This window comes from Pholis gunnellus (assembly GCF_910591455.1).
Source record: "Pholis gunnellus genome assembly, chromosome: 13".
In the NCBI taxonomy this organism is placed as follows: domain Eukaryota; kingdom Metazoa; phylum Chordata; class Actinopteri; order Perciformes; family Pholidae; genus Pholis; species Pholis gunnellus.
This window is the reverse complement of record NC_136540.1, coordinates 3,406,704-3,426,824: the sequence shown is the minus strand read 5'-3', so window position 1 is coordinate 3,426,824 and position 20,121 is coordinate 3,406,704. Positions and strand designations below refer to the sequence as shown.

General features: G+C 41.7%; 1 protein-coding gene across 1 annotated transcript in view; it reads right to left on the bottom strand.

Moving 5' to 3' along the window:
- Positions 1-20,121, bottom strand: part of LOC306705262 (polypeptide N-acetylgalactosaminyltransferase 10-like) — a gene marked incomplete at both ends in the record, with an annotated part of 57,373 nt that overhangs the window by 4,620 nt on the left and 32,632 nt on the right. The window contains 4 exons of the mRNA XM_079171968.1: positions 1,250-1,357; positions 6,429-6,546; positions 10,763-10,946; positions 12,664-12,849. Of these exons, the coding sequence (XP_079028094.1) occupies positions 1,250-1,357; positions 6,429-6,546; positions 10,763-10,946; positions 12,664-12,849 (596 nt within the window). The remainder of the gene's footprint in view (positions 1-1,249; positions 1,358-6,428; positions 6,547-10,762; positions 10,947-12,663; positions 12,850-20,121) is intronic.

Genomic DNA, 20,121 nt, shown 5'->3' with positions numbered 1-20,121 from the left:
CCTGCCAAAGCTATAAACCGTAGATAGTGGATTCCCTGCTATTGCCGCCTCTCGTCTGGGTTTTTTTTGTCCGTAGATGCTGAACCGACTTTAACAAGGCTTTTGTGCGTGGAGGAGAAGGAGGAGAGTAATCAGGAAATATGAAAGAAAAACGTTGTCATTCATTATAGTGCGTCACTTAAAGACTAGCTCACATTAGGGCAATGTGTGTATGTGCAAGTACACAGTCTGTGTTTGCACACATGTAGTATTGACGTCTTTATTTGTGCCCTTGAAACTAGAGGTTCATTCGCTCCTTCTCGTAAGCTTGTGTTTTCAGTTATGCCTGATTTAAGACCAGATTTACTGTTCAGAGCAGTTCAAGGACACACAGTGTTCTTATAGCGTGTGTGTGTGTGTGTTTGTATTTATGTGATTTCACAAAAAAAACTCTTGTTTGGTGAATTTAATTAAAAGGTAGGGTTGGTAATCCTCTACAAAAACATTTTTGATAATTTTGTTGAAACTCTCATTAAATCAAATGCTCTGGCAAAATAAGAATCTGTGACTTTCACAAGACTTCAATAAGCCTGTCTAATCTTTTAATTCGCCCCAAATGTAATGACAGGACAGCTGCCTGCCTGTGCAATCATTGCTCTTCACCAGAGTCTTCCACAAGCTGCTAGCTTAACACCTGTGCATGCTAACGATAGCCACGTTCATTGTTTATGAAAAACACTAAAACTGACAATATTCACCATGGCAAAGCTTGGAGAGCACACTTTTTTTAACGTACTTGTTTTAAAAACATCTTGCAGAAACTGTTGAACAAAAAAAAGACAATATTGAGCTACATTATCGGAAGTGTGTTTTTGAAGTTTGGCCAATACAAGGCACTTTGTAAAAGTGCAATATAAAAGAGCTGGGATGGCGATAATCACATTACGTGGACCAAAGTGGACCCTGACGTCAGAAACGCGGATGCTGGAAGTATGAATTTGTGTTTACATCCATTGTTTATTGGTTTCCTTAAATACATGTATAGAGTCCTTTCCTCTCATTGTATGGACCTTTTGATCAGTTAGGTTTGACCTGTCTTAGCCCTGCAATATCAGAGAAGAATCTTAAAATGTAATGTAGTCTCAGATGTGAAGGAGTTGATGTGACAGCACTGTATCAGACTGTCCTGGTACACAGAAAATCTGATGTGCTGAATCGTATTTTCTCATGAACCGTGGAGGCGTACTGTGGGCACAGTGTGAAGAATTACCTTCGCCAAGCTGATCCCACCAGGGACCTTGTAGGGGACGTACTTCCTGTAGATGTGTCCTACCCTGGAGCAGGGGATGTCCTCCATTCGACCACCACACATCCACACCTACAGAGAAACACAGAAAGGAAGGAATCTCTTTCATCAGACGGGATGTCTATTGTGTATATAGAAGCTTTGTCCAGTCTCAAAATTCAAAGACAGGAAGTTGTGGAAAGGTAGGAGGAAGGTGAAAGAAGGAGACGATCAAGGAGATGAGCAGGAGAGTGATGGCGAAGAATAAAAGAGGCATGCAGTACAGTGATTCTAACAGGCTTATAAATCCTGGGAGACTAAGAGGAGAGAGGAGTGAATTCGGAGGGAGGGCAATAAAGATGAAATTGCAGGATAGTGGGGGAAGAAGAGAAGACACCAAAACCAAATTATTATGATGGTGACCTGAAATCACCTGAGCAGGGGGGTCAGATTAGAGAAAGACTGAGCCGCTGGGTTAACTCATTGGCACAGTATACTATGACAATATTTAAAATTAGCTGATATGGGAAAAACAATTGCATCTGCGAAAAACTGTTGACTGCAAAGGCTTTCCAGGAAAGCGAGGCATGCTGTTTTCTGTGAAATATTGAAGTCATACAATGAGATTTTAAGCACCTTGATGTGATTTTCTTAAGTTAAAAAAAACCTCTTCCTTTAGTGTTATTTTATCTCGTTTATTTTCCTTTCCTTCGTCTATCTCATATAACCGACACATCCAGCAGTGGCTCCTCATTTTAATCCTCCAACTATAAAAAAAGACAACAGCGATGATTCTCTGTCTTGGCTCGCAACGTTGAAAATAAACCTTGAGAAAGAAAGGGAGGCAATGAAGAGGATCCCGATGAAAGGAGGACTTAGAGACAAGCAGGCGAGATGGAAAAAGGGTTTTGTTTTAACGACAACAGCAAAACGAAAAGTAGGGAATTGAAAAGCTGGATTTAAACATGAAAACAAACAACCTAAGTGTGAGCGTGTAGGGCGTCCAAATTGTTTCTGCAGAGTAAATTCTTTTAATATGTAAATAAGGTGTATGCTATTTGAAGCTATTTGAAGGCTAGAAGCTGAAACTGCTGAGAGTTCAAGAACATGGACAGGAATAAAGAAACATGAAATATACACATTTTACATATGATTTCATGGTGTAGGCTCGTACAGTGCAGAGTTCAAAGGGGGTGTACGGGCAGTCGTGCAACTCCTGTCCGCCTGCAATAACCTGACTTCAGTTTGATTTCAGTGCATGTGTGAACAGCTGGTCCTACCCACTGTGTTCCTACTGTACATTTAAAAACACCCGAATAAGGAAGTCGAAGCAATATTGCTCAAAATCATCTGCAACAACACGTCCGTTGAAATGAAAGGTAACACGACGGCAGCCTATTCTCAGCTTCGTTATGTATAAAAAACATGTTGGGAAAAGAAACAACAACTGGCAAACCGAGAGTAAAAATATGATAAAAACCAAACAAAGCTTTGTTTATAACGTTGCCATTCCAATGCTAAATTAACATTTGAAAAGTGCACAGTCATTGTGTTTCAACACAGTATTTCTGCACATTTGCAAAAGAAGAAAGAATACACTAATAATGAAGCTAGCGTAAGTTCATGCAGGACACGGAAGTTATACGCCCCAGCTGTAGCCAGCTGACAGCCAGCCGATTGAATCATAGCTTCCAATCGGCCACGCACCAATCACAGCCCACTCTCACTTCACGGAGGTTTATTTAAATATGGCTTCCTTCTCACTGATTCATTCTACATCTACGCTGCTACACACCACACTGCTGGCGAAGCTTCGCCTCCTCTACCCCAGCCTCCACCTCTTCGTTAGTCTTCTGGCAAATGTTTGAAATGTATTTAAAAAAATGTACCTCTGTCCTGTAAACCCAGGGGGGTTATTGCTCGGTGCTCCCGGTCTTAGCTCAGTAGCTGCTGGCTAATCCGGGGAGCATTCAAAGAGCGGAGCCATTATCGCCAAGTTTAACTGTATTCCATTTGTTGCAATAAATGGTTAAAATCTATAACGAGAGTGTTCCTGACTGAATTATTATTATCACACTTGAGTGGTGGCTGCGTAGGATTGTTTTCTAATTGTGTGATACAAACATTTACAATAACTCAAGAGCGTTGTTCAATCCGAAAGTCCAAATTTACGGAAAAAACATCGATGTAATTGTTTGTAACAAGTTTTCATCCAACAAAATATTCTGCGTCAGTCCATATTCGTGGCCCACTTTAGCCGGATACTCGAAGCTACACGACTTTACCAACTGTAGTTATCTGAACACCAAACAGCAGGTCTTCAGGCAAATTAGTGTGGTTCTTCAGATGTTGTTGGATTCCATTCATTTAAACGGTACTATTGACTTTCAGGATGTGTACAGTTCATGGTTTGTGTCAAGCTAACATTATACTCAATTAAAACAAAGTGAAATGCAAAGAACGCGCCGTCTGATCTACAACAAGAAAAAAGGCAGAGCGATGCGTTTCGCTTTTTCAAATCGACAAAACACGCTTCATCTTATTAACCCTTTAATGTGATAGTTTCTAACTTGGATTGAGTTTGCGATGTTAAGAAACAACTAACCACATGGGAATAATTTCAAACCCAAACTAACATTAGGCTATTAAAGCATCCAGACCCTGTTTTGACATCAATGTCTCTCTGGTCTGTTGCAGATGAAGTTCCACTACCAGTGAACCGACTCAGATCAGCTGATAGAGAAAAGCTACGGAACAACAGAATTCACTCTAACTGCATGAATAAAACATATTGCTGCAAGACAAAATCCAGCATTGAATAAAAGTGCAACTAAAACTTGAGTTGTCTCTATTGGTGTCTTTGAATAAATAAAACATAAGTTCAGCATATACTGTATGTCAGGGGCTCTTGTGTTGCGCTTCCTTCCACTACATGAATAACAACGACCTAACCAAGGCCGGCAGCAATAAACGAAAAGTCAGAGAAAAAGCAGAAATATAATGCTTTCAAGGTTAGTACTGGCTTCTGCACCAAACTCAATGACTGACTCTATCTGCTTTTAGATAACAGATGCTTTACAGGTCCTTTTTTGCATGATGCAAAAAAACAATGAAGTTCATGTTTTCTTTGGCAAACAAAGACTTTTAAAGTTTTATGGTGTTTTAAAGGAAACAAGCATCAAGAAGCTGGTGCATTATCATGGCGGCGACCACACGATCGCATCAAGCAAACCACTGGCCAATGTGAGAAAGTTTATGTAAGTGGCCTACTACCCATGCAAAATTCAGAATGCTAAAAAAAATCATGTCATTTATTTTTCAATGCAAGCTTTTAGAGAAAAGTTTCCCTCTGCAGACTTTTTGCCATTGAGCTTACTCATACACAGAATACCTACTTTTTGTGGCTCCTTCCCTGGAAGTTTAATTATTCCTGCCTCCAGAGCAGCTGTCTCTGAGAAATGTTAGCAGAACTGAAACTCCAATATGCCAGAGCGGAATTTAAAACATCCACCGTCAGTTATGCGCCTTGTTCTATCTTCTTGCTTGGCATGTGAGGTCATATGGCCTTTGTGCTCCGTGTGCCTGTATGTGCTGAGATTATTTCCCTTCATGAGTTGAGAAATGCTTGATATTCCCATACTTAACGTGACCACGATGGAGCTTTAGATTAACTGTACCAGTGAATGAAGTGATTGTGTTTCGCATGCGAGCAGGGCCCGGCTGTCTGTGGGAGCAGCGGTGTGGCTGTAAGGATTAGTGTGAGAGCCTGTTACTCAGGAGATGGGCTGTCTGCTCTGTATCAGCTAATGGGGATCTTAATAAAAAAGGAAACCAAATTGAATATCTGTGGGCTTAAAGTAGGGTTAAGAGGCACAGCTAGGAATGTACTGATAGCTACATTTAATGGTATGATAATCTTGGCCAAAATAATAACCACGGTTTGGGATATTATCTCAGTAATTACTTCAATAAGATGAAAAGCTTGGAAACAGTATTCAAATAAAAGAGCTTTTCACATGAGGCTCAGCCCTGGGTCACGGATGATGTTAGTTGAGGCCGATCGTTTCGGCTTTAAATTAAGGAAATCCTCACCTTCTGCTCAGGGTTTGAAAAACACTCCAGCGCAGAGTTATCCTTTACATTCCAGGGTTAAAGTGGAATCTTCTGCATCACTAGTGGTCAAGTTGTAAGTGCGTCAGGTTTGTAAATTGATTCATATTTCAGTGTCGGATTTGAAATGTTGAAACCACACACCAACCTCACAGCAGGAAGACGGAGGCTGTGTGGTGCTTTCATCATATTCCTCCAAGAAATTGTGTCAGAAGTGAGTTCGCAAGATCACAAAATATGTTTAGAAATTTGCTGAAAACAAGATTCCTGAGCCTTTCTCCAGCTGAATTGATGATGTATGTACTATTAACAATCACCATTGGCATCTGAACAGTTGCTAGAACGACAAAGCCAAAACCTGAATGTCAGAGGTCAACAACACAACAGCCTCCAAGGAGCTGGCTTCACGTTGGTGTGGAATGGATTGGGAACACTGCCAACCTCATAAATGTGTCTCCAACTCTCTGCTTTCTTTAATCCTCTTCAGGAACACCAAAAAGGGATTTCACTTGCATTTGAATCAGTTTGTTAAACACACATTGTTCTTCTTTCAGCTGTGCTTTTGGTTTAGAGAAAACATGATCACAAAACATTACAAGTGAGGAGAAGAATGTTTCCATTAACACCCCCCCCCCCCCGTCTGTCTACTGCCCTGACACTGAACCTGGACATACATTTGCTTCACCGTTACAAAATGTGGAAAAACAGCGGCCAGGCAGAAATATTAGAAACAGAAATCTAAGAGTCTCAAAGACAAAGCAAAGAGAGAAGCTTTCATCAAAGGTGTGACAGAAACCAAACGGAAACAGGATGATGGCATTGCTTGAGAACAAGATTATTTTCCAAAATGACATGTTTTATTATCATTATGTGTATGACCCCGATGCAATGATAACGGGCTGAAAAGGTGGCAGAATGACTTGGTTACAGGATGTAAATTCCAAAAATATCATCTGCAAATGTGTACGATAAATGAGCATTCAATTAACCTGTGATTTATGAACATATAAGAACATTATTTTACAATTTACATTTTGGATTTGATCATTTTTACCTTGAAGGAGATCTCGTACTGTTCTCCTCCCCAGATCTCCAGACCCGTGTCGTATCCTCCCAGCTCCCAGAACCACTTCCTGTCCACAGCGAACAGTCCACCTGCCATCACCGGCGACCTGCAGGACACACAAAATACAACACACACACTCACTACTTGCAGTACATTTTGTACAACAGATGCACCCAAAATCACAACATGTACACGCAGAGCGGCAGCATCGCTTTCCACTTTTCAACTGCCAAAGAAAATACAACAACAACAACTGCAACAACTCACAATATCCTTGAACGCAGCACTGTTTTTGAGTCAAAGTGACCAAATGGAGAGAGAAAGTGAGGAGAATATCAGAAAGCATCACTTCTAACAACTGAAACTAAATGTCTACGGGTGGAACTGCTCATGAGAGAAATAGAGGGAGACATGAGCCGATGCATATTGATTTGTGAGGAACTTTAAAAACTTTTTCCTTGAAAGCTTGAAGGAAGTCTTGGCTCAGATATCTGTTGGCTCCACGGGGACCCCAGAGATACAGACTCTCGCCTCCAGACGCGTATCCGTCATCAGGCTGATGGCTGATGGGTTTCGAGTAAACCAAAGCTGCATACATAATTATTGTCAAATTAAAAAAGAGATTATTTTGCCAAAAATTATGCCTGTAACAATTTGTGCATTATTGCTATTCTATAGAAAAAGAAAATACATTTCGTGCTCTTTTGTTTGAATGAAAATGGATGAGGAGCTATGAATGTTTCCCAATGACAATGAAAAATGATATCCAATATCTTCTTGTCCGATTTGCAAGTTTCCTTAACCAGAGTCTATATCCCGTTATGTATTAAATTCAACCTGAAAGCAAACAGCAAATAAAACAATTGTGTCCGAGTTAGCTTTGAAGGAGACGCAGCAAGAAAGGGTCAACATTTTTCAAATCACTGTGGCAGCAAAATCTATTTCTATAAGATTAATACGTTCAATATGTTAACAATATGTTCACTGGAAGAAGCTTGAGCAAGATATCGGCGAAGCGATGAGTGTGTTGATACGAACCTAACATATGAATGGAAGGCATCGTAATGGATTGTACTGCAGGTGTTTGAGAGGTTTCTATTCATGCATGTATGCATGTTCTTTGCTGTGACTGGTTCTCAGTTGGAATCCACTGTGACTGATCTAAATCCAAAACCGACGGCAGCTGCTGTCCGCCATGATGAGGGCGAAACAAACTTTGCAGCCTACGCGATTATAAAAACTCAAATGACAAACATAACAGTCAGAATAAGAGCGAGGGAAGCAACACATAGAGACACAGGCAGCAAGTCAGAGTGCATGTATTTATGGTGCCACGAGTTCCCAACAGATAATGAACATGCACTGAAGAGTGCAGAACCAATTAACCCACCGCAGAGCACTGTGGCTTCTGTCTGTTGTGACAAAGCTCCGTGCTGCTGAGTGCGGGGCTTGTTAGCCGTTACATCGCTGCCGTACGGTACTCGATGGTAGCGGCGGCAACACCTGAGGCAGACAAATTGGGGCAGCAGGTGCAGACACACGACTATTATTTGATTTCTTGTAAGGAACCCGACCCACCTCGTGCCTTCTTTGAATCCAGTTCATGTCACACTGATCTTAACAATAAATCACAACTCAACCCCCCCCCATGCCGCCCTTCCCCCACAAATACCCTATCTTCGGCACAGACGTGTCACTATACACGCTTGCAGTTGTCATAGTTACAAGCTTTTCATCAAGTGGAAGTCGGAGGAAGGCAGCCAGCAGGTAGTCCGCTCTCGCCCCAAGTCGTCCCCGAGGAGGATCAATTAAATGGCAAACAGGGCGAGCTACTGTACTGTCAGCAGTGAGGAAACACTCCGGGGCTTCCCACGCCTCACGAGCTGTGAGCACAGACACGAGTCCCGCGGCGATAACAGCCAGGTTTCAGCAGTTCTCCTCCTCCAAGGGTGAACAGGATGAAAAATAATCTACCGGCGAGTGATAACTGCACAAACACCTCTGTACTTCCCTCCGACATTCTTTTTGTTTTGTCTTTTTTTAACATGTCTTGTGTCACTCTGCTCCTCTCTTTTGTGGTGCAAACAGTGGTGTTTGCTGCGCCTGCTGTTTGTTGGACGGGTCTCTAAATGACCACTACAGCTCAATGATACGCACGTGTGCTAAATGAATGGCTTTGTTTGCTTGCGTAATGAACTTGTCATCCTTTCCAATCGTTTCAATGACAATCATTGTCTGTATTCAATATTGGCATGTTTACAGACGTTTGCCAGCTTACCATGTTGTTACAAACGCATTGGAATTGTTCCTTCTCTTTTGGAAAGGCTTTCTACCAGAACTTGGCTGCAGGGATTTGTTCCCATTCAGCCACAAGAGAAGTAGTGAGTTCAGCCACTGGCGTTGGTGCGATGAGGCCCGGCTCTCAGTTGGTGTTCTGATTCCTTCTGAAGGTGCTGAACGGGGTTGAGGTCGTGGCTCTGTGCAGGCCAGTCAAGGTCCGTCACAACAAAACTGGGAAAAACATTTCTTTATGGAGCTGGCTTTGTGCAGGGGGGGCATTGTCATGTTGAAATAGGAAAAGGCCTTCACCAAACTGTTAGTATATTATTGTCGAACATGTGTACAACCACTCTACCAACTTTTATAAAGCAACAAGTTATAAATCAAACTTCCCCAAGTGATGTATCCATGTTTGCTGCTTTGTTTTTGCCCTGCATGACAACAACTACAGTCTTCAGTTCCATTATGGACGCATATTAGAGGAAAATAAACTTTGTATAAATACACATTTAAGTGTGTGGACAATGAGCTTGATTCCCACTGGCCAAAAGACATAAATAAAGCAGATTACACAACAGTGTTTGATTTTGCCTGGAATAATAAGCCATTGCTCCACAACTTTTTCTATATTATTTTAGATTTGAGCACAAAGGACCAGTTTGAATCCTTGCAGGGGAATGGACTTAACTACCGCTGAGACATAGTGCAGCACAGGAGCAGATGAAGCAACCGGCTTTAGAAACTCCCGCTTGTGTGTGTTGTGTTCATTAAGAAAGCTGATATTGCAGTTACAAAAAAAAGTACATATTGTGCAGCTATAATTACTAATAATTATTACATTATTTTCCATTGTGCATGGAGAAAATCAAATTCACGCACTTCTCCATTCCCCCACTGCCACACTGGACCAGAGGCAATGAAGGGCAGGTGAACACCGTATGGATTGAATTAGCTGTCCGTAGCATAGCCATGGTCTGCTGTAGCAGATAAAGTGACCCGAGTCTTCAGCATGCAGCTTATATACAGATTGATATAGAAAAAGAGATTTAAAACCTGCTCGTCTGTGTTCCTCGTGTAAAAGCATGTGGTACGACAGTGTGGCTGTAGGTAGGAGAACCACTGAGCACAATGTTTAATTCATGTGTTGACACAGTGTCTACAGTTGGAGGAGCACTGCAGCGCACCAGTGAAGTGGCTGCTCAGGAGGGTGTTTGACTTCCACTGTACTGCCTGTCGTACGAGTACATGGATTCCCCCCTTCCTGAAAAAAGTAGAAAAGTAAAACCAAAAAAGAAATATGAAACACTGGCTTTCGGTCTGTCCACACCTCCTACACACATCGGAAACGTCAAGCTAAGTGAGGTGGGGCTATTACTTGACAACGTCCTCCGTGTGTGTTGCACAAACCAACATCATTTTGAAAGAATATTTCACCCACAGAATGACCATTTGTATTTTCAATTATTTACCATGTGCTCCATGAAATTGTTGGGAGAAGCAGTTTTCTTTTTGCATGCCTTCCGGCAAACGGAAAATCTGAACACGGATTTAAACGGATGGATTTGAATAAATGGGGTCAAGGATTAACAACAGCAAAACTATATAGAAAATGAGTTCGAAAACTCTCACACAACTTGTGCAACATAATCCAAGCCAGTCGTATGCTCAGTACTTCCCAAACACATGCAACTTTGCCACAATCGTACTATTTAAAAAGGTGCTGCGTACGAGAACGGGAGCATTTCAAATTCAGTAACGACAGAGGATTGAGAGAGTGATGATGCCGTGAGAGCGTAGGCTATAGCAGCAATGTGTATCTGACTTCTGAGGTGATAAATATGTGGGCAGCAGTCCAAGGATGAATGTGCACATGGATAATGATGACCAGGTGACTTAAAACATGAGCGGTTTACGGTTCTGTGATAGCCAGCGTCCAGCAGATGAAGAGTGTGAGGTGAAGCGATGTATAAAACATCCCCACAGTGAGGAGTAGGCTATGAAAACAAAGACACCATCAATAAGTAGAGCATGCTGTCACTCACGCGAAGGGCTCACTGGGGTCGTCGCTCTGCAGCTCTGTAGGGATGGGTATCCGTTTGTAGTACATTTCCCAGTCAAACGCCCCTCGCATGGCGTCCCCCGCCTGCGTGTCGTAGCCGAAGTTGTCATGGTCGATCACGTCGATCATCGGACACACGATCGTCTTCCTGTTCTGGACGATTCGGTCTGAGAGACACAGACGCAGCAGATAGTTCAGTCCAAAGAAAAGTTGTTCCACCGCTTTTCATTACAGCAAACCAGAAACAACGTTTACATTTTTACAAGACTTAGAGTTGTGTTTGTGTGTCTGTCTTTGTTTGAGTATTGAGGGTCCTTCATCTGCAGTGGTGAAGGAGGAAGTCAGTGGGTGCCCGGGAAGAATGAATGTACTGTATGTGTGTGTTTGCCCCTTTTTCCACTGAGCTCTCGGCACATGTCAGACGCATATCAAACTTTCACTGGAAAAGGGTTGCCAGTGTGTTGACTCAGTAAAGAAAATGCTCAAATAATATATTTTTTGGAAAAGTGCAGCTCTAAATCTGTTTGAATCATTTATTTCTGCAAGTCTAGTCCAGTTTCTAAGCTCCTCTGTGACACAAAGTGTAAACATTTTCAAGGTAACTTGTGAGTGAGGGTTCTGACTTGCAGGTTCTTTGGATGACATTTAGATTAAGTGCAGTACTTTAGTTGTGTGGTCCTTAAAAGTTATTATTACACGGTTGTCATTTGAATGCCACACAGGGTGCACGTAAAATGAAATTGTACTCATCATTTTGTCACAGCCTCCTTACCCTCTCTCCTTTATTAAAATGTCACAAAGTGTTGTAATGAACACAAACAGCTGCCTGTTTATGTCACACACTGGCAGACACGCATCATTGTCCTGAGTATTGTGTTAACAATAGAGGTAACGTGGGTCATAAAGCTTGTTGTTAAAAAGGTTTCGATGTGGGACGGCGCCATGCTGGGAAACAGAGCCGAACGTGGGTCATTAGTGGAAAAAGGGTAATCGAGAAAGTGAGTGTTTGTGAGCAAGTCCATCAGGCGGAGGAGGAAGCGCTTAGTCTCACAGCAGGGGTGGTGTGTGTTTGTTTGTGTGGGTCGGTTACATCCAGCTATGAGGACCTTGAGATTATTCTTAAAGAGAGGACATATTGGGAAATTAAAGCTTTTGGAAAAGTGAGGAGACTTTTGGGAAGTAAAGAGATTTTAAAAGACATTGGATATTTTTGAAAGAGAAATCCTTGAAATAAAACATGGTGGCAAATGAGTTTCAGCACTGGTGATTAGCAAAGCTTTCACAATTTTGGAAATTCATTGGGAAAAGTGAGGACATTTTGTGAAGTGCCTGGTAGCAGACAAGATGGCGCCGGGCCACATCCATGATGGTCATCCACAGGAAATGTAAAAGGCATGCAGACAAAGAAGAAGACATTGCCGGTGATCGTGAATGCAAGTTGGAGTATCTGCTTTCTTGGAGGCTGTAAGTGCATTGATATTTGGTGCAGGTAAAATGGTAAGCTCAGTTTGTATTCATTGAAACCTGGTTTTAAAACTGCCACTCTCTCTCGCTATGTTCTTTTCTGCCAATCAAACTATCAAATGCCCCCGTAATAAGTTAAGTGTAGTGAAGGAAGTCTCAAGCCTTAGCACCCGATCGTTACCTAGTATATCTACTGCGGATGCAGCTAACGCTAGCTGTAAAGTAGTGAGTAATGAATTACAGTTGTTGTTTTAGTCAAGTTGTCTGTGGAATAAAAACATGATTTCTTTTTAGTGTGTATTTTTCTACTCCACCGTGAATGAAGAGATTTGGCTGGGATAAGCGTTACATTGTTACATATCTTGACAGTGATATGTTGATGCTAGCTAATGCTTAGCTGCGTGCTTTTGTGTTCCTCACCCAGCAGCGGAGGCAGCCAGTTGACGTTGGCCTCACAGTGGGAGTCCAGGAAGGTGATGACTTCTCCTTTGGCCGAGGAGGCTCCAAGCAGGCGAGTCCTGATCAGCCCCTCCCTCTTCTTGGTCCTCAGGATGCGAACCTTCGGCATCCGCATCATGTACTCCTCCAGCGCCACCTTCAGGTGCTCTGCACATAGGGGAGGGGATACAGGAAGAGGGTGGGATCATCAGTGTCATGTTTAGTGCTGTCAAGAATTGTTCAGTTAAGTGGTATTATTTGCTTTTCCCTGACATCTGTTTTCTCTCAGACTGACACATCGACCTCAATCATTTTCTTGATTTCCTAGAATGCCCTTGGAAAAACAACAGCGAGGGGATTTTCAGTCTGCAACACATGGCAATTTCATGGACAACAAAGCTTTGCCTGCTTTGCAATGTTTGAGTCTGTTGATGGTGAAATCTGTCTCTACATTATGAACTTCAGATTGTATGCTTGTTGAACCAAAATGCAAATTGACGCATATAGAGAGAAGAATGAGCTTTTTTAAAAGCTGCGATTGAGGCCAGCTGCACATGCTGACTAAATCTCTAATAATGCAATGTATCCTCATGCAAAAATTTGTAAGATATCCTTTGAAAAGTTATGATATCTTTTGTACTATCCAGCAATAAGAGCGATCAGTTTTCCTGCGCAGGTCCTTGCAATGTTTCGGCAAAACAATATTTGGTTAGATTTAGGAAAAGACTGTGGTTTTGGTTAAAATGTGTATGGAATGTCAAAGTGCGGAAGGTAGACGACAAATGAGCTTCACACGGAACATGAACAGCAGTGATCTGGGTGGAAGTCTGGTGTTTTTTGACACCCTCAATCTATAATAATTTATTCTCCATCACCTGTTTTGGCTCACACTTACATACACATTGATTATTTACGTGCGTTGCAAACAAAGTGTAAAACATTGTTGGAGTTAAATTGACTTGAACATTTTAAATTTAAAAATTTAAAAAAAAAAAGAAAAAAAAAAAAAATATATATATATATATATATATAGTATATATATACACAAATATTGTCAGTGCACTGCAAAACAGTGTGGACATTTGTCCTGTGTTCACCTGCCTGATCACTAACTCTCCTGTCATTAGAGATCCTGTTACCCTCATCTGCTCTGCGATCACCTCATTTCCACTCAACTTCCATGTCCATGGACCTCAATGTCCTCATCAGCGACTCATTACTGGCCCAGATTCATTAACCCTCTGCCAGACTGTCTAGACTCCCATGTCTAGCTATCAGCCTGGTTTGTGACTCTTTTCTGACTGATTGAAAAGATTTCGAACTCTCAGCTACTTTGGCATTCATGCTTTTTCAGTGATTCAGTGATTTCTGAGTTGCTGTTACAGGGATGGGTTTCTCCTTTAAAGTGTGTCTGCTTAGTCATATTCACAGGATAGAGGTTGATGTGCAGTGGTTACTGCAGTTCCCTGTGGTAGACTGGCAACCTTTCCAGGGTGTTCCTTGCCTCTTGCCCACTGCATGCTGACAGTTGGGCCAGTCTCCAGCAGGGCTAGCGCAGGAGCCGTGAAGGACGGATTCAGGATGGGAAACTTTTTAAACCACAAAAGGTTGTACAGGTCCCTTAATGCCTTTACGCAACACATCTTAACTACAACTGTTCTTCAGTTTTCTGCCCGTCGGATGACACATTTTCAATGCTGACATTACATACTAAACATTAAATCAGAATTTTTCTTTGCTGTACTGATGCAGGACAACAAAAAGGAACAGTTATATTGCATCAGTAAATACTCAAAACAGCCAAATGACAGAGGAAAGAGACAAAAACAAATGGATTCAGACAAACTTGAATCTCCTCTATGAAGATTATTAAACAGCTGATAATCCATTACCCCTCTATATAAATTGCTTGCAACAGATACCTGCTCTTGCAGAGAGATGCTGCAGGCCTCCTTCTAGCAAAACTGTCACAAGTAAACAAAAGCCGTAGAACACTGTAACCCAAACCCCAAAGGTTTGTCAAAACCAGCAGTTTTGTAGGACAACCATCAGCCCTGTGATTGCCACTGAACTCAAATCACATCCATCACTGTGATCAAGTCAAAGATCACTACGCTGAGTTCAGCTATACCATTAGTCACAGAAGCAGGAAGGTTTAAAGGTCTATCTCGTGATGCATCGTTTGTTTGTTTGTTTGTTTAGATCGGACTGAAGACTTTACCTCTGTTTTATTGCTCCTTTGTTAATTATTGAATGGGTGATCATAGGAGATTGGAGCGATGTATTTGGAAGGATGCTTTTTGTTGTGGAATACTTTGGTAGACCTTGGTAGAAGAGACACAATTCTCTGACAAGTTTTGTGTAACAAGTTATTTTCTTACTCGTTTCCCAATTGCATATTTGGTGTGTGTGGCTCAGCACACGTCAGGGTTTGACGGTAGGGTCGAGGGTCTAAATTTGATATTCTAGTGAAATGGTTTTATACTCATCGTGTGCCAAATAAGGAGGATGCTGCAACCGCCCGTGTTTTGGAGGTGAAAAATAGATAATTACTTTTTTTGACACTAATATCTAATTTATGAGGATAAGAGCAGGAGCCCTGAGTGTTTAAATAGAAGCAGTCCAAACATAAAACGTAACTTTGACAGATGCTTGACAAAAAGCCACATTACTGCCCGTCAACAAGAGCAGAGAGAGAAACTATGAGAAGCTGAACAGTTGACCTTTAAACTTCATACGTTGAAACCTTCATTTACTTTCATGCAAATCATTTGAGTTGCAGCTATGTGTCAAGTTGTTCTACTATAAATAAATATGTAATAAACATCTTGTTTTGTTTAGGCGCCTACATATTTAAATGTTGAAAGTTTAGAGTGGATAAGGGCGTAGAACATCATGATGGAAGTATATGATGGCCATTCCCATGCTAGATTCTCTCTCATAAGTTGTTGCAGTCATTTTTGGGGGTTGATTCCATTGGTAACGCAGATCTAGTGCTCAATTTAATAATTATTCTATCAAGAATTGATAGAAATATGCAAAGAATCCTCCAAAATTCCCCATGAAGACACCAAGACCTTGATGTACAACTTAGAAAAAGTCACGCTTTGATTTGGTAGCAAAAACTTTTGACAACATTTTGAGATTTTAGCAAGAATGTCACGCACTTCCATCCATCCTGTTTCTTCTTTCTATCTTGAACCATTACGCATACAGCTCTAGTTTTTGCCACAGAGACACGTAAAGCATCTTCAGGGACGAGGAAGGATCCTATCTACAAGGGCAACAGAGGAGATGTGACAGGACTCATTCCTTCTGTCCTCCATATTTCTCTCTGTTCTCACTGCTGTTTAGAAATGATGATATGGAAGCCTTTATGTTTCCATGTATTGATACTGCTTGTGTCTCAGTTGTTAGTCTGTCTTTTTCTCTTTTTCTCTGGGCTGTGCATCAACACCATCAACTGACTTGCTCCTTCACACCCGCCATAACTACAACCACGTAGAGCGTACGGATACTGACCAAGTCGCCATATTTGGGAGTGAGAACAGGCTGCATATTCACACCTAAAGGCGATTTAAGAGTTCAGGGAACCTAACCTCCATGTCTTTGGATTGAGGGAGAGAACTAAAACCGCTTTAGTACCACACATTGAGACCAAATCCTTTACCTTATCATTGGGCTTTTAATACTATACATGTATAAAGGGGTTGCAATCATGATTACGTTTACTAAAACAAGAGGTAAAATGATGTCATTCAATCAGTGAATTAAATTTGGGTTACAATACTATTTATATGTTATGATATCTGTGCTTTCCTGCGTTGTGACTAAATGTTTGATTCCTGGCAGAGACACGAACATGGCTGCAGCATTGCTTTCTCGGTTTAGTGTTGAACACTGAAACAAGGCCTCAAAACAACAATCACTTCTGCTAATAACCAACTCAAACCTCGACCTTCGAGCTGAGTGTTTATGTTGCTGTTTTCACTCTTTTTATTTTCCTCTATATCAACCCCATCAAAAACAAATCCCAAATCGAATCCCTGCATTGCCAATTTTCAGATATACGTGGGGCCTGTATCTCGCTCACATATTCTCGCTGAGTCCTGTGACAGTCGGCCATCTTTATTTTCCGTTGCTGTGTTTATTGTGTTGCACAGCAGCTGACCTACATGCTGTAAAGTGTGACATTGCAACAAGGGCGGGAGGGCACCGAAAGGTCGGCGGACAAACTGTGTGGAAAAGGCGAGCTGTCCTCCCCATGTGCTCCAGCAATAAATTAACCCATTAAAAACTGACCATTACGAGCCTGACTCTGGCTCACCCTACGCACAGTGACGCTCACATCATCCTGCTAATGACAGGAAGCGAGGCAAACCTCATCAGCGGGCATTCACCCGGCGTGTGAAGAGAGCTTATATAGGGAGAGGTGAGGGAGAGAGATCAGAGCATTTAATTATGATTGGTTAATTTTCGCTGAATAAATTGGAATACCGCTCACAATGTTTACCAAAAGCAAGGAGGCAATTAATCACGCTAATGAGAGCGAGCTGATGTCGGCAAACACATTAGTCTTTATTAGAATGTGAAGCGGAGGAGATTGGAGGGTTGAGGCGTGGTGGATGTCGGGGGTCATTTCCCAGCGTGGATCAGAGGGATGAATTGCTCATCACACACCGGGTTGGAGATAACAATTCAAGATGTTTATTCAGACTCCACCTGAACTCCCAGTATCCCATCCATCCCTTTCTTTTCTTTCTACCTTCCTGCAGCATGTCGCTCACTTATTCTCTCCTGCGGACGGTGCGTTAGCTGCCGCAGCCTTCTTTCTTCTGCTCACATGCGGCCATACTCAAAGCTGAATTAGCGGTTAGCGGATGAAAGGCGAGGCAGTTTGCCTCAGGCTCTTGTCAAAGTGTCTATGTTCATTAAAAATGTCATTGATAAAATGTGATTTTAGCTTACACGTGTCCCGTGAACTGAAATCACACCAGCTAACTGGAGAGTTTAAAGGAGTAGTCAGCCAAGTCTTTCACAACATCACAACCACCGTAACTGCACAATGCATGTTGTGCTTGTGTGAACTAGTAATATAGCAGCCGGTGAGCTAATGTGACTTTATTTGTTTGGAATACAGCTTCCATTTGTCCAGGAAACATTTAACTCAACGTTAATGTCATTCAGAGTCATCTGTAGGCACCGCTGCAACAAAGCTACCCTTTTGGAAAAAGCAAGTCCTCTTACCTAAAAGAAAGAAATCCACTTACTAGATTTCGAGTGGTTGAAAGCTCCAACAGTTTCATAGTCATGGAACTGACTAACCAGATATACACTGCAGTTCAAAAGGTTGAAAAAAAAGCTTGATTCTTTACAGTCAGATGGCTATAGCTGACTATAAATTGTCTTTCATGCTTTGACGTTGTAGAACGTCCATTGTAGAAATAGGTTATGTTGACATACCTACTTGGTCTTGTACGTACATGGAGAGCAAAAGGCTCCACAATGGTTTAACCAGACTGAAATTTGAAAGGGCAGAAAGACACAAAGATCGCTCTGAGCAACAGTTGAATAAGAGTCCAGTGCATATTGATGCCTATAACAAGATGGGATATTTAAAGGTGTGTTGCTTTAGCAAAGCTCTTCTTCAAATGTCACAATAGAGATAGAAGGTTAGTCTATGGTTAGCACTATTCAGCTGAACATAGACTGTCATGGACTGACAAATCACAGTTTAAACCTCTTTAATCCAACCAATCAGTAGACTGCAGAGGGCCCAACATATTTAAAGCCCAAATTCAAGTACCGTAGTGGTTTAATAAAGATTTAGGGTCACTAACTATTTTCGGGACGGGCAAAAATAAATTAAAATTCGAGTGGTATTTGGGGATAAAGTGGTCTACGATGTATATCGTCAAATAATCCTTTAAATTGGCCAATGTATGAAATGCTTTAAACTTTACCAACTGAAGTCAAAACTGACATGAGCTGTTTGGGATTGAAAGTGGGCTTCCTGCTTGAAATGAACACAAACTCACACACCATCATATGGGTGCCCACACATTTCTACCTAAAAAAAAAAAAACCCACATCCAACCAAATGCATAAATAAACCATTAGGGTCACAGCTCAGTGTGCCATGTTGGATCCACTGTGTTTTGTTTGCAGGGTGGTGGATTAATCCCACGATGCTCTGGCACACCACCAAGGACTGGAGCAGCTCGTTTATTCCCTCAGCAAAATATTCCAATGCCCTCGTGAACTCCATCACACACTTCCACACTTCCTGCGGCAGCTTGCATTCTTTCTCTGTTAAAAAAGGGTTTTCAAGGGAGTGACTAAACATTTTGTAGGTCAGTGTGTGTGCTGCATTTTTGAGCGTCGGGAAACACGGGGAGGGTTAGGGAGGTACATGACGAACCAATGATGACAAGCTTTAGCATACTTGCATATAAATCTCAGTTGTTGCATTTTTCATTCCTTTACCACGACAGCGCAGCAACATTGCATTACTGCAGATGTTGCTTTGATCGGTCTCACATCTTACCCTTTGTCATAACCAAGACCCTGAGATATTCAAACTCCCCTGCCTGCAAAACGACCCAGTGTGTGCCAGAGGTTATTGGTTGATGAAGATGTAGAAGCACAACATCTGCAAATTCTGAGCCAAACAAATCTGACACCCGTTTGACATTAATCTCCAGAAATGTGTGAACTTTCATTTCTGGTACCTCACATAAAAACTGCCTCTACGTTCAAAATGAAAAATGGTTAAACCAACAAAAAAACCAAACAGGAGACAAGAGAGACTTTCAAGGGCACAACCTGGGACATTATGACGAGTCATGTTTCGAGGTTCAGTGGGTGCCAAAGCAATTGAAGGCTTGTCTTATAAAAATGAAAATGCTGTCATTATGGATGATATTGTAAAAGAGAGGAACAGAGACAGAAAAGCTAAATATTACAATATGTCTCAATGCATGTGAACGTGTAAAGTTAGCAGTGGGTAGGAAAGAAAGATGGAATTAGAAAAATGGTTTCTACAGCGTGTTCTGTTTTGGGGCTTCCAGCTCTGTTTGAAAGGACAACCCTACATAATTCTACATCACACTTACTACAGAGGGAGGTTGTAGTATGTCCTGCAGGCTTTAAGCTCTGTTATTAAGCTGCAGGCCCTCATGGCCTGTGGAGGCAGACAGTCAGATTGTGTTCTCCACCTTAAAAAAGGTTTCGACTAAGCTCTTCTAATGAACGCCAGTTGTGCCACCTGGAAAGCGTCTAACAACTAAAAACCAAGAGATGCTACCCCTGATTATCTTAGAATGGCAGCTCTTTTACAGAGTTTTACTGATACGATTTTAGCACCGCTAAGTTTGAGTGAACATCATACTCCAGAGTTCAGACCGGTAGGGATTATTAAATCCCTATTGTTTATGGTTT